General features: G+C 38.1%; 2 protein-coding genes across 3 annotated transcripts in view; both read right to left on the bottom strand.

Moving 5' to 3' along the window:
* Positions 1-331: 331 nt before the first annotated feature.
* The window catches only part of LOC144642807 (uncharacterized), a 104,874-nt gene continuing 87,742 nt past the window's right edge, over positions 332-17,463 (bottom strand). For both annotated transcript variants that reach the window (XM_078501893.1, XM_078501889.1), the window contains exons 15-16: positions 784-858; positions 332-425 (exon numbers count right to left, since the gene is read on the bottom strand). In XM_078501893.1, coding sequence (XP_078358019.1) covers positions 384-425; positions 784-858 — 117 coding nt within the window. In that variant the 3' untranslated portion in view covers positions 332-383. The remainder of the gene's footprint in view (positions 426-783; positions 859-17,463) is intronic.
* Positions 7,750-17,463, bottom strand: part of LOC144642762 (uncharacterized) — a 64,807-nt gene continuing 55,093 nt past the window's right edge. Inside the window, exons 18-19 of the mRNA XM_078501820.1 lie at positions 12,315-13,892; positions 7,750-11,294 (exon numbers count right to left, since the gene is read on the bottom strand). Of these exons, the coding sequence (XP_078357946.1) occupies positions 10,885-11,294; positions 12,315-13,892 (1,988 nt within the window). The 3' untranslated portion in view covers positions 7,750-10,884. The remainder of the gene's footprint in view (positions 11,295-12,314; positions 13,893-17,463) is intronic.

Raw genomic sequence — 17,463 nt, forward strand, 5'->3', positions numbered from 1 at the left:
TTCAACATTTTTGTAAGACCCGGCCTCTACAATGACAAGTATTTTGCAAAAGGACCATCTTCAAAAAAAGGCAGCATAGGGATAAGGATTGGGGAGGTGGGGGGGGGAGTGCACACTCAGTCTAAAATATCCACTTTCTGAAAGGAGTTTATGTGCGACGCGTAAAATTCTGCTTGGTTGTGACGCACTCACTCCACAGAATTAAGCCTTTGGACCGCCTTAAAACGCATGATATTAGGGACAGAATTGCAGAAAATGTCTTTCCCATGAAAAAAAAAAAACATAAGCAATCCTCAAACTACAAACTTAATAACAAAAAAGAGAAACCAAATTCTTTAATAAAACGGTCTTTAATCTATTGCGAAGCACAAAAGGCGTCAATGTTACTTGTTTGCCTTAAGCCAGTCCCAGAGTTTCGTTAACTCCTGCAACAAAGGAAAACAAACAAACCTTGAGAAAGATAACATGCCACGTGATAAACCGTAATCATGCAGAGCCGTCTAGCCTAGCAACATAACACCTCTTTCGTTTTCACAAGCCAGGTTACTGCACGTGTTTTTCCTGAGAAGCAAAGACCCAGACTCTGTGATAGAGCGTCTTACCATTGCAGAAAGTAGCAGGTCAGAAGAGTTAAGATTATATTTACGATAAGCCAACTCACTGTGTTTCTACTAAGCATGACATATAATATACATGCATCGTCATTTCTTACCTATTATATTCAATTTTTTAAAGAGATAAATCACTGAAATAACGGTTAAAAGACCAATAACAACAACTTACAGCGTCATCGGTAACCTTGTACCCATGCTTCATATAGTTTTTAAACTTCTCCAGTTTCTTTGGAAGATTAGGCGTCTAGAGACGAAGGTAGAAAAACAGGTTTACATGGAATTCAGAACAAACTAAGGAAATTCAATTTCAAACCATTTTAAGAATGTAGGGAAAATCCAGGGCGATTATATTTTTCTTGGCAAAACTAGGTAACTCCCACTGTCAAAAATGGACTTGTCCCCAAAACTTGCTGCAGGGACAAGTCACAGGGACGTGTCCCATCACGAGTGCGTGCCAACCTAAAACGCCTACCCAATGCAAACTGTATACAGTCTAGCCTGCATGCACACACCTCCCTTCCTAAGTCATGGCCACAGCCACATAAACCTTGACGTTTTTTTATCTCGCCTTACCAGGCACTTCTTCAGGCCCAAAGAGCGTCTAACAGCAGACACAACTGCACTTATAGACCTTTGACACTCAGAGTCATGTTTGTTAGATATTACATTTAGATAATTAGAGCCAACTAGGAACCACATGCTTTGTTGTCTACCTCTTATCTTCATTCTGAACATCGGTTAATGGATATAGGCTTAAATGAACTCGCTATCGACCAGTCGACGCAGTGGCTTCACAGCACATTGGTAGAGCGTTTTCTCCAGAATCACAAAAGTCAGGGGTTTGAGGAACAATGGGGACCAGATTTTTTTATGATTTTTATACAAGACATAAATTTCATTATCATTGTTCAGGTATTCTCTGTGTTAGGGATTGATTTTCATTGTAGCTAAACTTGCATCCTCTAACCACTTAAACTTACACCCTTGGAGATTATGCGTACTCACCTTAACTAACTTTTCTTTAATTTTATCCGTGTCCAGCTGAAGAAAATTGAGTTTATTCAGATGTAAAAGAAGTCGTTTATAATTTAACACTTGCATGGTTTTACTTCAGTTACTGAGATGTACTCATAAAAATCGTAGCGAGTACAAATCATTCCTGGATCAGCCAGTGTGATTTTTCTTTTCTTTTTTCAAGTATTATTTATCATGATTTGAAACCAATGAAAATTGAGCCAACAAGGTGGCACTGTCAGGGTACATTCTGTCAAGCAACATGGCCCAAAAAGTAGCGACAGCACTTGAAATGAAATTGCGACAAACAATAACTTTTCTCATCACATTCCGATAAGTAAAAAAAAGGCCTAGAAAGGCCAAGGAAACACCAAGCATTATGTTTTGAAATTCAAACAAGCGACTCTGGGACCCCGCCCTGGCAGGGCCTCAACAAGGCTAGTCAACTGAAGAATGTTCTTATATCATTATCATGTAAAATAGTGTCTTGCTGGTTCAGGAGTTTTGCCTCCAGTCTTTTTCCCACCAGTTTTAGGTGTACTTGGTTGCTGAAGTAACAAGATAAATAAAATGATTGTGAAAATCATGTGGACTCAAAACGAACAGAAGCAAAAGATTGACCAGGCATTCCAAGACCATGTGCAGAGGAACCATGTTAATCTTGTTACAAATGGGCCAAAACATAACCATATTAACAGGGTGGCCATATTACAATTTAAATAGAGTAGTCCTATAAGAAAATGACTTACTGAGCTTTCGTTCGAGCCACAACATACATTGTAGCTTTTCATATACTGGTCTCCCTGCTAGCAGAGGCCTCTTTTCTTTTGTACATTGTATTAGCAAGGCTAACGGAACGCCCAAACGTGTTGTTCTTAGCAGGTTGAAGGCTCAATCAATGACAGCAGAATAAAATACCGGTATCAATGGAAAGAAATGAGCGAATCACAACAAACCCAAGTTGTGGACAGCAAACAAAGGCAAGGAGCATGCATTTTGAGAGCAGCTGTCCAAGACTGCGGATGGTGGTCGAATAAAGTGATTTTCGACCCAGGGTAGAGGTCTCTTTTCCCCGTTCCTTAAACTCAGCGAATACAAAAGAAGCCTCTGATAGCAGGGACCATGCTCGTCACAAACCTGTAGAGTTGGAGTCTTTCTTGTTTTTTCTTCTTTGTTCTTCTTATCTACTTTGGCTACTCCCTGTGTAGAAAGAAAACAAACATGTACACTATAAAAGGAATGTAAAGGATCATGACTGATCTTGTCTACAATGTACTTTTGTCATGACCAGAGATCTGATGCTTATTAAATGAAATATGGCACTTACATGTATCACAAAATATGTTTGTGTTTTAACATAGTTTTTTTAATAAACTAAAAAAAAACAGAAATTTTGTCGGACTAATTGGGTGCATGTGTGAATTTTGGCACCAGTGTGCCTTAGTTCTTCAGGATGAAAATTTATTGGTTTATGGTTGTCTTTTATTTTTAAATCCACTGAGTTGACCCAGTAACACCTACATGCATGTACAACCCAGTCCCAAAAGATGATACTTAATCTCTTTAAATGATTTAATGGTAGTATGGTATGGTAGTATTCAAATGGTATGATTTAATGGTAGTTTTAAGAAATTCAAACAATAATTATAAGAGTAAAGCCTTTTTAGAGTACAGTTTATGGCAGAGCAGGCCAATATTAAACTTCATTATTTGTAGCATGTTGCAGTTATGAGTAGCGCTACTATTCCTAGATGGGAAGGTACAGTGTACATGACGTCCCTTACAGGTAGCCCCCCTGTTGTCAGTTTGCTCTTTCACCGGCCTCTATTTACACTCCTGGGTGGATGTACATTCCAAGATGACAAATGACCCCATCCAGTGGTCAAAATGGTTGGTGATCTGCTTGATTAAGATTCAAACACGCTAACTAGTGATCAAGTCACTGCATCTTTCATATACATTTCGAATTGGCTTTTTCTGCTCTCCTTTCCTCCTTGCTGTAATATTAAATATCATTTTATCTTTTTTTATTTATTTATTTGCAAATACAACATTAAACATACAACATTACAATGATTACAAAAAATAGATCACTAACTTTACAAAAGGAGCTACTTTACAGTACAGCTTAGACAGTGTGAAATTACTCTACTTTATGATATCAATACTATTAACATTACAACACTTAGGCTAACGATGCAAAAATAATTAACAAATAAAAACAAAACATATTATTTTATCAAAAAATTAGCGTCACAACTTTTTACACAGTCTACATTTTAAAATGATAAAGTAAACCTGAGTGTATTTCAATTCCAAAAGACTGTGTAGTGGGAGCATAATTTGGTTAACTTTCTCTTTGTCACGCAAGGCATTAACTGGTCCATGATTGGACGAGTAGGACGACAATTTCTAAAAATTTATCTTACTTCTGTTCTCTTCCACATTTAGAGATCAGCAAGCTGATAAAATTAGCCAATTACCAAACAATTTTGGACCAGGACACTAAACTGTGCTTAACGTGCAATTTTTTAACGATCATGGATTTTGAGACCAACATGGAGGACACAGTAGAACAAACATTAACAGCATTTAAAAGCCCGCAAAGATGGTTTTTTGAGGATTAAGATGATCCGAAAGGTGTTTCTTTAGTGTCAGAGAAAATATATTAAACAATTATCTGGAAATGATATGTGAAAACATTAACTTGTACAGGTAGATGATCTTTTACTTTCCATCGCACGGATTTAAGGCGCTGGCCGAGTGGCTTAGGGCGCTGGTTTTGTAATCTGAAGGTCACCGGTTCGAGGCCTGCCCTTGCCACTAACTGGATTTGTTTCTCAGTTGTCCCGAGTTCAAATCCTCGACCACGCTTTGTATATAGCCAACTGGTCTGCCTCCTGCCAGTTGGGATTTTTAACCTGGTTTTGTTCATTTATAAATTATTTGTTTCCTCTGTTTCAGTGGCATGCTTCAGATATGAGATATGATATGAAGCTAAGTGCATGACCACTATAAACACATATTTATTTTATTTTTATTTTTTTTAGGTCTATTGGCGATAAGAGCAAACATTCTTCAAAATGCGACTTAATACTCTTGAGATCGCCGTTGTTATGTTAAGAAACTGTGTATCGTCGTCTTGTCAAACCTTTGAGACCTTCTCTTTCTTTTTATTTATTAACAATAGCGTTATAATAATTTAAACGTTATTCCCGTAGAGAGCCTTTGAAGTTAAAGGAGTTGTATCATTATCATCATCATCATCATCATCACCATCATCATCATCATCGTGATCATCATCATCAGCATCATCATTATAATCATCATCATCATCGTCATCATGATCGTCGTCATCATCATCAGCATCATCGCCGTCATCGTTGTCAACGTGAACGTCATCACCGTCATCATCGTCATCGTGATCGTCATAAAAAGAGGTTCGTTAGTAATGGACGGTGTGTATAATTGTCATTACATAGGCAGTAGTAAATAACTGTAAAAAACCTTACCTATGAGATTAGGGTTAGGATTAAAGGCTTCAATTTTTTACCTGGTGTACGTGCGCCCTTGCTATTAGTAGGTAGGGGGACCTTCCCTCAGCTTTCTTACTTGACCGATGAATAAAGTTGAAATAATTATTTTCATCATAACATCAGTCAACCTACCTCTACATTGCCGGCGCTAGTGAAACGCACCCTGATCGAGGTAGTTACTAGGACAAATCAATAACGTGCCTCCCTTGCGATGTTTACTTGCATCTTCCAGCTTCTCTTTGTTGAATTGTGATTTAACAATTCGAATTTCATGGCGTATTTTTTGTAATACAAATTGCCCTTACAGACTGCCCTGCAAGCAGTTCTATCAGCATTATATATCAAGGCAATTCACTGCAAAATTTTAGAAAACTAGCTACTTGGAGATCCATTCCCTTTGAAAAAGTGTCCAGTATAAAACTGATTTCAATGTAATGTACCCCTGACCGCAAGTAAGATTTAGCTCGAAATACAGAATGACTACAAAACATATTTCTTTGGCTAAAATGCGCAAAATGCCATTCAGCAGGGCGGGCAGGGAGGGGGGGGGGGGGGGGGCGAATAATAAGTGCTGTGGGGGGTAAATAAGCTTTAGCTCTTCTCCAAACGGTGCACAGACCTTACAGCTTTTCTCGATTTTCCTGGCTTATACACGGCTATAAACGCACTTAAAACTCACAGTAAACTCGCCTCTTCGGTTTTCGAGAATCCTCGCACGTATTCATTTCCTTATTTTGTAGAACTATCAAATGTCACTATGTGGATGGGAGTTGGGCAAAACTCTCGTACACAAATAAAAGTCAGAAATTGTAGCCCTTTTTTTGTATTTGATGTCAGTAAATAAATAAATAATAATGGATTATGTCAGTAACATATGTTTTAATGCCTGTGATGTTCGCTACTACATTATGTGTTTTGGTTTTCATATCATTGCCATCACTTCTGAAGAAGAAAACTTTAAACCAGCAAGGGACAGGAAGCAATAATGTTGCTAACGTAAGATCTGCCAAGAGATCTTATCAAACTAAAAAAAATGAAATAACATAAAAAACAATACAACAAGGCTGATCATACTAGATGAAAAAAAAAAGCAGATTCTGCGAGACATCATCACGACTAGAACTGAGAGAAATGGATACAACAGTGGAAACGAATGCTCAAGCATCATTATAGAGTAAACGTTGTTTTAACATAAAAGAAAAAAAGAAAAAAACTCAAAGAGGGTGACATCCTCCCACCCCCCGCTCCGTATTCCAATGACTTGATGCGTAACGTTAAGCTGATGATATATAGAAAAAACAAATACTGATCACATTGCTGTACCACTGGAGGCCTCTCGACGCCATATTAGGCGAACCTATCCTATGAAGCATTCGCATTCTTTCGAAGCGCAGGAGTAGCGTGAGAGCAGTTTTCCCATCATTTATCTGAAATGCTTTTCACACTACCGAAAGTAAACGACTGCTTTCTAAAGGGACGTGTAATCTCCTATTGACAATATTTTGTTGTTCGCAACGCCATTTATGTGCATGACAAGCCCACATGTTAAGTACGAAATGAAGCGGTAGCAACTCATTCGCCTACATTAGAAATTAACGAAAATGGGAGATCCATTCCTTGAAAATGAATGAAAGAAACGCTTAGTACACATACCGAAACAAACATGGATGTAACCAATCTGTAAGTAGGCTTTATAAAAGAGAGAAGCAGGCACACTAGCTAAGGTCAAAAGGTTGGCTTTATTTAAGGCTTATTGTGTCTTTTTCCCAGGAAATCATGACCCACTTTACAGCTGATATTCTGACGTCCTGTCGTGTTCTTTTAACAACACAATATGTTTTCACTATAAGGCGGTTGCATAAAACCTTGTTTATAAATAAAAGCCTTTTCAATGACAAACATGCTTGATCAATCAGAAATATGGGAAACAATGGTAAGACAGCATTTCGCTTTTACAACAACATCGCTCAGTTGAGCATAAATCACGCGCGATGCAAGTACGGACTTTGTACGTTAAACCGTCGAGGTTATTTTTTTGTTGGCTGGTTACTTAAATGCCACCAGGTCGTATTCCAAGAGCGTTAACGTTTTCTCTTTCCGAGAAATTTCAGTTCAAAAAGATGAGAAAGGGTACCTTTGTTAAGAGCAACGTAAATTTGATTCGTTTGTGTAGATGTAACGAGCTGTTTTCGGTAGACGGTTCTTCAGACTTTGAGAACGTCGGTTCTGTATTGAGTAGAATGAAAGCACTTCGACGTTAATTATAACTCGCATAGTGGGGATTTTTTTGGAGAAGATCGGATGTCCAAATTAAACATAAAGTATAAAGAAAATTTCCCCTTCAAAAAATAAACAGAAATTCGTCATCAGGTTTGTGTAATATCGCACAATAATGAAAAAGAATTTACAAAGCTTCCTGCAAATGTTTAACAAAAGTGAAGGAAAAAGTACTGAAGGAAGCAAACAATTACCGAGCAAATTTCCGAAAACAAACATTGCTACAGCAACGAAAGCAATCAGATAATAAAACGTCTCAGTGCATAACTAGCAGTGCGACACGTTTTTTTTTTTCTCGTCTACATTAATTTGTTTTTAGGGACTCGCCTTACAAGATTGTAAAGTGCAGTTTAACTTGGTTTAACGTTACAGCAGGCCAGGGCAAGTATGTTTGTCAAAAAGGGAATGAACGTCACTAATCCTACAAATAGAATTATCTGAGGTCGCAAAATACAAACAATGCGCCACAGTGAAAAAGACTACAAAATTTCTAATTATAAGTGACTCCATTATTAGACCTTGGCAGTTTCTTGGTTAGTGACTAAAATACTAAAAAATTCCTTATCATAAATGATATTGTTAATTTATGTTTATAGCAATATTCTATGCTTATAATGATAATGATATTAAGCTTATCCATTTTTGTTGTTATATTAGGTGTTGGGAACATTTATATTTACAATCACCTGCTTTCATTGTGTTACGGGAATAGCTGTCTTTCTTCATCAATCTTTTGACCTGGTCTTTTGACATCATCTTTCGATCGACGTAATTTTTGAAATGAGCCAATCAAAACCGATACATACCGGAGTTGGTTTCACACGAATGAGCCCACAACTTCAGGATCGGATTTCGATCCGTCTTGTTTGTTTAGCACGTTGAAAGATGGATGACGATGGAAAGCCGCCTTTCATGTAGCACTGAAAGCGGGTGAAAACGTTCTTGAAACGTTTAGGGCTTCATTCGGGGATAAGGAATCACTGAGCTGTTTTGCTATATATATCGAAATTCAACTAAAGAAATACAGATCTATAATTATATTGTGACTGGCGCTTAGATTTGGACGTAACTATGTCTATCTTGTAATCAAACTATTACGGCAGCTTCGGCTTTACGTCGGAACACCGCTTATCTTCATAAGCCGAGATAAAATTGGTTTAATCTGGACATATTTTATCCCAAGTCTACAATCGTATCTTCATGAGATAAGAAAAAATGCTGTTAAGTTTTGTTGTAATTCTATTATACGATATTACAGTCTTACGTTCGCGTTTCCAATTTATCAGTTCCACAATATAAAATGTTCTAAAGTAAAGCCGTTATAACCTAAAACTTATGTCTCTTTAATATAATTGCGTTTGAGTATAAGATTTGAGAAAACCATGAGCGAGAGTCTGCTAAATCTGACTCTCCCATGGGTTAACTAACTGTTCTTCTTGCAGGAAAATTATACACCTGCTGTTTTGCGTTATTTTGGCTACCTAGGCGTTGCTTCTAGGTAAACAACTACATGATCTCAATAATGTGGCACGAATTATCAAACACTTCGCTGTGGCTCGCCCTGCCTCAACATCTACCTCAACTTTGAAGGCATTAGCTATTCAGGCCGTCAACCAATCTAACGTATTAACGCGCCTTCAATATTACCAATGTTACAGCGAATACTGCTCTTTGGTTTATTTCCTGGAAAATCCCACCAGGAATCGAAAAAGAAGCCTAACTAGTAAGTAAACGACTACCAAAATCTTTATCATAAATGGCGCCATCACGCCTAAGGTTTTTTTTTTCTAGAGACTAAAAAGAGTACGATATTCCTTATGATATAGGTGTTTTCTACCAAAACTACCAAATTCCTAAAAAAAAGCTTGACATATTTTTGAGGTCTTAAGTATTTTCTTAGTCTATCAATTTTTCTAATATCAAGTTTTAGGTATTTCCATGTTTGGTTACTTAACTGAAACAGTATCATTAAATCTTATTCTATCCTACAAGTAATACCGTAAGACCTTGTCGTGACTAAAAGAACTATTAATCCCGATTTGCAACTAATAGACTACTCTTTAAAGAGTATTCTATTTTTCTTAGCTTATCGCATACCTTTTGGGCTGTCTCACATCCTAGCTGCCTATCAAAATACTTCATCCATTTATAATAAAGTAAATTGTTACATTTTCACGACATCAGAATGTTAATATATATAGAACTTCTTTTGAAAGCTATAATGAACAACGCTAATTTGTTTTGTTCTCGGGTTTCCGATAACCGCAACAATAACTAACTACGTATTCATCACGTGTTTTGTGACCCTAAAAAGGGCAAGCATTTTTTGTCTAAACATTATTGCGTTCGATGAAGAAGAGCGCAAGCCTAATTTTGTTTTTGCGTCCTGTGTCTTTTGAGTTGGTATGCCTGTGTACTGTTATGTGGAATGAATCGAGCCGTAATGCGCGCGCAGTTGTATGGACACCAGATTGGCCGCCCGATTGATTTTTGCAGGGGCAAATCTCGGCCGGGAAATTGGTAGCCACAGATGGCAAGATGACGTCCCAACAAAAACATTATTTTGCTTGAAAAAAGAGTTAAAAACGTGTGGCCAAAAATGTCATGGAGAACATTAGAAGGTTATCATCATAGGTAGCAGAGTTGTCTTCAGCCACCGAACGTCATAAAAAGAGTGGAAATCGAGTAAGTCGATGCATAGTTTTGTACGGAGTTCGTTCGTAGGTAAACCAGCGTATTTTCCTGCAATTATATGTTGCACAAAACTACAAATTGTTAGAATTAAATGCATCGAGAGTGGGTATAGTACGGACCAAATTTTTTTAAACACTTCTTTAAATTTGTGATATATCGTTATTCCTAGAAACACTAGACGTTTTCACGAGGAAATCGTTGTGTGAGTGCAATATGCGCGTAGTGGATTACTGTGTGAATTATGTCTGTGGAATTTTCAATCAAAGTGAAACTATTTCCAGAAGTTTGTGGAAGTTTAAATCTCGTTTAGTGCCAAACGATAACAAGTCAAGTGAATTAAATAATTATTTGTGTGTATGTTATATTTCATTCTTTTGGCTCGTCACACAATCTTTCTCGCTCTTTATATCCTCCTCGCGTTTAGTGAGGTATAAGCATAGCAACTAACTTTGGTTTTTAAAAGGCATACTACTAGTAGGCCGATCATATCGGGTTTTGGCCACTGCCTGCTTACCTTGGGTCTATTTTACCTATAGGTCGAACGCACCCCCCCCCCCCCTAATCTCTGATTACTACTAGTTTATATGGGCAAAACATCGACAAAATCATGCAGTCTTCGCACGAAAAAATAAAAACCTACGAACTTAAAACCTACTTTTTCTTGACTATGCGAGAAGCGCTCGATGTGACTAACAACTTAATCATGGGCTTGTCAAAACTGTGACATCCGAAGGCCATTTCCATCCTGCTCACAAAGAGGTATCATATGTCTCCTTTGGTGGCTCATGAATTGTGACGTCTGCGATGGATACGTCGCTGTCAGGGTAAACTATGCTAGCTTTCAGTTTGGATACTTCATTTATTTTACTGCTGGTAATGGCTTCTTTGTCAAACGTTTGTGTTTCTGTCAAGTTAGCTTCGTAGATTTCCTCGAGGCTAAAATCGCCAACTCCACTGTCTTTTAACGTGCTTGTTATCGACGGCATGCCAAGTTTACCTGTTTGCATTTGTTGCTTGAAGATATTTTTTCCAACCAATCCACGTAATTCGCCCTGCAATTCATTCAGAGGTAGTAGCAGACCTAGGCAACACGAAAAGGAAAATTTTGGATTTTTTCGCCATTCCTTTAGGTTTCTATAAATCAGCGCAATGTACTGAACTGCAAAGAAAAGAGAAGCATTGAATTAGTTATCAATTGATTATAACCATTATTACACTTTTGCGCCATTTTACCATATGGCACACGATTGAGCAAAATATGGCACGTTATTGCACTGTAGAACAGGGCAAAAATGCAGACGGACAAACCAACGGACTACGGACCGAAACTTGGGAATTTACAATTTACAGGGATTTACAGCAATTCCTCGAACCGTTAATCAGTGGGATTGGAAGCGATCGCTTTTCACTGATTCCAGATCGAGTTCGAATTAAGTAGTGTTTTTTGTGGAGGAAGAAAAAACTGGAGAAACTGGGAGCAGAGGCGCAAAATAATAACAAACACAACCCACATATGACGCCAAGGCCGGGAATACATACTTTTTTACCACAAAGGATATTTCCTTTCTTTTGATCATGATGAAAAAAATGAAAAGACAATGAAAGTAAATGTACTAAATAGTAACAGAAAAACAAGGCACGATTTAAACCCATATTTAGCTTTATTAGATTGCCCGCTTTCCATTTACTTTTTCACCATTTTCTTACCTTCTCACTTTCCCATTTTCTATTGGAATATATTATTGTATCATTTTACGAAAGGCAGGCTTTCAGCCTCTAACAACATTAACTTCGCAATCAGGCAAAAGAACCCCCTCCCTTTCCCCTGTTCGCCTTCAAGCCGTACATAGTCTAGTGTGAATATCATTACCACCACTACTCTCCTTTAAAGGGGCTACGACACCGACAACTCAACTTTAAAAAATTGTCAATTTTTTTGTCTGTTTCTCATAATTCGTCTTAACCTTCTTCAGTTTAAATCATCCTTGTTTATTTTCGGGTTTTTGTCTCTCTGTTGGTGTTTTTCTATCTTGGAAAACTATTACCTTGAAGTTTCCTTCGATTTAATAGAAATCAGAAAATGATTTCAAATACCGTAACAAATACTCCTTTAAAATGTATTTACTTTCCCATATTTAAGCAGATTACTTTTTCAATATTTTTAAAACACGACACTTACCAAGTAGAAGTCCAATCACTAAAGAGTTGGCTCCAATCACTAATATCTGAAACATCACGCTGTCCAGGTACGGGTCGATAGAGTCTGGTAAGTTTTCTTTGGGAATCTTACTTACAGACCCTATTCCCAAGTTTACGAATGTTACAGCGAGAGATGACAGCATCAACTTGTTCTCAAATGGATCCACTATGGGGTGGACATAGGCAAAGAACATTCCATAGAGACCTGACACGATACACGCCAGTCCAACATAAGCCCTGCTATGTCCTCCCACAAGGATCGAGCCGGATGTCAATACCACCTTTCGAACAGTCTCGACTAATTCCCAATACCACGAATGAGAATTATAGTTCTCAAATAGGAATTGCAATCCCTTGGAAACTTCCTCGATTTCTCCTTTTTCTTCAGATGTTTGCTCCTCAGCTTCTCTTTCACCAACGACTTTTCGTTGTTTCCAAAGAACTATAAGCGATGCAGTCGGCAGAAAGATGATGTACGTCACAGCGACGTATGCGACGACAACCAAACGATTGTACTCTGGATCTTTACACCTTATGGTGTAGTCTGCTTTAAGGAACTTTTGGCAATTTTTTACGTTGTCGTCGTCGCAAAGTTCCCGACAAGCAAGTGGAAGGACATTTGCCGTCTTTGAGCAGGTACTAAGGTATGTGACGTAAAGGACGAAAAACAAGTTTCTGTAGATAAGTTCTTTCGCTTGTGATGTTTTCGCCACAAGATCCCTTTCATCCAAACTGCTCCGCATCAGAAAGAACTTTCTTAGCCAGTAGATAACGAGAGATATAACGATAACGGCAGCATTCATGGCGAGAATGGCAAATAAGCTTCCAAATGCATCAACTTTTACACCAGGAAATAAGCATTGAATTGGGGCAATCTGAAGTACGTTCAGCTGCAAAATTTCGGAATATTCACTCATAACTGCAAGTGGACCTGGCCACTTAATGTACGCAAAGGCTTCCAAAACTCCAAATGTTACTTGATAAAAACCAATAACGATCTTCAACTTTCCAAGAATGATATCAACTATAGAGCGTCCAGCATTCTTCTTTCTTTTCTTTTTGCTTGTCCACATCACAATAGCAATTATTACTGCAATTATGGTTGCAATAATTGACAGCTGACCAGCCATCCAGTACTTTGTTGGACATTCCCTGCATGTTTGCAATTGTTTATAGAATCCAGCCTGGCACACTTCACACAATGGACCTTCATAGCCATCCTCACATCTAGCGTCTAGACCTCCCATGCACGATTCCTTTCTTGGACATTTATATGGCTTAGGCAGGACGTAAGGGTACTTAATGACGGCATCGTTTCGCGAATTATTGCCTACAAGAGGAGTGATATTGACGAGATTCTCGGTATAATTTTCATATACTAGTTTGTGTGTTTCGTTTCTCCAGTTCCACCAGTAACCAGGTTCGAGAGTAGCATAATCATCAACACACTTGAGTCCAGTTTGATCACATTGTTTGCAGCCTTCAAAAAGATGATTGCGGTAGAATCCGCTCAAGCACTTGCAGGCTCTATATCCGGCAAAAATGCTTGTATTTGTTCCTACAGAATACGTGGAAATCATAAATTAAGATATAATATGTTTTAAGTGACATCTGATATTAACCTTGTTTTGGTCGTCAAATCCCTCGAATTTTCCTCTTCTTTTCAGTATTCTGAAACCAGGTGAAGCCCTCGCTAAAATATTCCATTGACAGTGAACAACCAGATTTTTGGTTGGTATTGGTGGTCTTCAAAAACACACGCAAAAATAATTTGAGTCATAGGCTGTCGTAAACCTCGCACTGATTCATTCGCATTATATAAACCACCGGTTTTAAGCCTGCAAATGATTAAGACCCAGAGCGAACCACTATGCATTGCGCGCGTTAATTGGCTTTCGGCATATTTTGTGCGACTTGACAAGTCCACAATTGACGACGGTGATGGGAAATCCGTTTCCATCGGCTTACTTTCGGTCTCTAGAAAACTTAGAATTATTACTTGGGTTCGGTCGTCAATATTCTATATTAGGCTGGCTTTTTTTTGAGTCGTGGTTTTCATTAAGGAGAAATACATAGTCCAATCTATAGTTGTTGAGATGGTTGCGGAAATCAGACAGGTCGTTCGTCCTAAACTCTGGAGTGAAATGAAGATTATTGGCTCTTTGAGTGCAGCTCTCAGTGGCTTCGAAAGATTGTAGGTTTGAGCCGCGAACGAGGTGAAGTCCATGACACGTGGAACGGTTTTTCGGTGGAATTCAATTGTGAGTACATACGTATAACTTTGGAGGCAATTTTCTATCTTTCTTTTTTTTATGTGCGCATTTAGAAACATATGATCGCATTTATCAATCCGCGCGTCTGTTGCCGGTTGCAGCTTTGAGCTTTGATCGCTTGGGTAGCGGCTGCCGTTATAATATTCACGCGGGAATTTCGATATATTTCAAAATCCGTCAGCACAATTTATGAGAATGGTAAATTTGGTTTTTCCTTCTTGATTGTTGTAGAAGAGTACCACTATATAAAATTTATTCACAAATACCCTGCGTTGTCTTTGACCTGGCACTTAGCGTGAAACAGAAACTTCGCTTTTGTTTAATTTGACCGTCACATGTAAACGTAATACAATAAATCCTGATGGGTATAGGGCAGAAACAACACTAGTACTGATACACCTGATCTAAGACTCAATAAAAGCAGAATATGTTTGCAATCGGTTTTTCAAATTATCATGATCACATGCAACGAAGTACGTGATCAAAACAAAAAGATAAGCGCGCAAAGTACAGTGGTGCGTCATTTGTCCTTAAAAGTCATTTGAGTCAAATTCGTCTTTTACCTTCAAAATCAAGATTTGAGCTCATTTTGAGAGAGAGACAATTTCTTACTTGTCCGGAAATGGCATCGCTTTTTCGCCGTATAGTTTACTATGGGAATCTCCCCGAGTAAAACAGTTTTCTTTTCTTGTAAACGTGATATATGGAAGAGTTAGTATGTGGACGAGGCCTCAGGGCGACGCCACCGGTATAAATAGTTTTGAGGTCCCCTTAGCTTCGGGGTAGGGGTGGGTCTATCATATGCGATGAAAAGTTCGCATTTCGCTTAAGATGCTGCTGGTCTCAAATAAACCACACAGCCTTCCTTCTTCAGGGTCCTACAAATAATGACTTTGGATCAACTAGGACGGTGAAGATTAAAGGTGGCTCGTCAGCCCGGAGCTTATCCTGGTATAAGTAGTATGGAGCGACTATGAGTATTCTGAACTCGATATTTGAAAAATATGTATTCAAGATGAGCTAAACATGAACTGCTATAGTTCACATTCAAGTACTAAAAACAAAGCAAACCGAAAAAAAAAACAGAGAAAACACTGAAAAGATACGTTTCGCTTATCTGGTCAGAAGTACGTTGCCCCAGTTTTCAGTCTAGTGACAGAAAAATGTTGTGATTATGAGGATTTGAGAGCGTCGCACCCAGCGCTTATAAAAACCCCGAAACTATAATTATCACACCAGGTTTTAGAACAGCACTCCCTTGTTTACAATATCTACATTCAAGTGGTTTGAAGTTTTACCGAGTAGAGAAACTGTCTTTCAAAAAATAGGAGCAAATTAAAAATTTCGGGCAACCGAATTTAAGTGACTTTAGGCGGTTCTCGGTGATCTTGAAAAATAACTTAGAGAACAATAATTAGACTAAAATAAGTATTGAAAAACTTAACAGCTCAAAACCGGGGTTTTATATAATGGGGATAAATCAGTGCGGAGCTTACGACAAGGTATGAGTCACATTTATTTTGTGTGTTTTGAAGACACGTGAGCCCATAAAGGTTTTGTAAGCTTTTGTTTAAAAACCATATAATATATAATTAAAATCCTCTGAAGTGTGAGCAATCGCGAAACAGGCTTGTAGGGATGAAAGTGTAGTTTTTTTTTCTATTTTCAATATATATATATAATTATATATATATTTCAGGAAAAAAACCCACCGCGTTTCTAGGCCAATTATAGGCTTCATTTGGGCAAAGAAAAAAGGAATTTGATTGTTTATAATGTATGATCACTCCCACGGACTTAGAGGGCATTCCCTTGTACGTCCTCTCAGTTAAAAATCTAGCCAATCAAATCATTTGTCCCCAGAGGCACTTTCTTCTCGTGCCTCAGTCTTCGCTTGGTAAGAGGAACAGGTTTTATGTGAGGACGAGAATGCGCTATGGCTTTTATGGACTTTTAGAATATAGCCGCTGTATACGCGCGATGGAATTCTAGCGGGCATTATTTTTAATAGAACATAGCTGAAAACTATAGAAGTCCGGTACCCCGGATGTGCGAATTGTTTGTCGAATTCGCTGAACGACTTTGTCGACTTCGCCTCATTTCTCTTGTTTTGTTGTTTAAATGATGCTTTAAAGCAGCAAGTTTTTATCAGAAACGTTTTACCTGCTTAAATGGAAGTAAGACAGTGCCAAAGGAAGCGACAGATGAAGAAAGAATCGTTGAAATTTGTTGTTTTTCTTTTTGGAGTTGTATACGCCAGTATTTTGCCGTGAACTGCCCGAAATTGATTGGAAATTATATAGCACAAGCCGGACTCTAGAAACGCTTTGAGGTAAGAAACCTTTTTTTAGCCACAATCTGAAGACAGAACACTCTACTTTTGTTCTTTTTAAATCGAAATAAGAGGCGAATTTGAAAAACTTGCTGCGAAACGAACGCATGAAAATTTTTCATTTGAATGAAATTGAAGTAGGCTTAACCAAACTTGAATGCGTAAATATTTCAACTAGATTTGTCGGCTTTGTGAGAATCTTTTGGTAGTTGGAGAAAGGACTATGTAAATAGGAAATATGAATGAAATGGTATCTTGGTTTATTTATAAAGAAACCGCCAAAGAAAAGAATAAACTAAACTTTCACTTTTACCAATGTTGCGTGCGTTTGTAAATGCCGTGAGCGGCCGCGAGTCTTGTAAGTTCTGTGCTCTTTTTAATGCTATATTCTAAACCCACTAGAAGATGGTTTTCCTATGTCCTATAAGAAAATAATGCACTTTTGAGGTCTAGAAAAGCAGCTGAATGCCCTCGCCTGACGGCTCGGGCATCCACTAGCAGCTTTTATAGACCTCAAGCGTGCA

This window comes from Oculina patagonica, chromosome 2 (assembly GCF_052425735.1).
Source record: "Oculina patagonica isolate OP01 chromosome 2, crgOcupat, whole genome shotgun sequence".
Lineage (NCBI taxonomy): Eukaryota > Metazoa > Cnidaria > Anthozoa > Scleractinia > Oculinidae > Oculina > Oculina patagonica.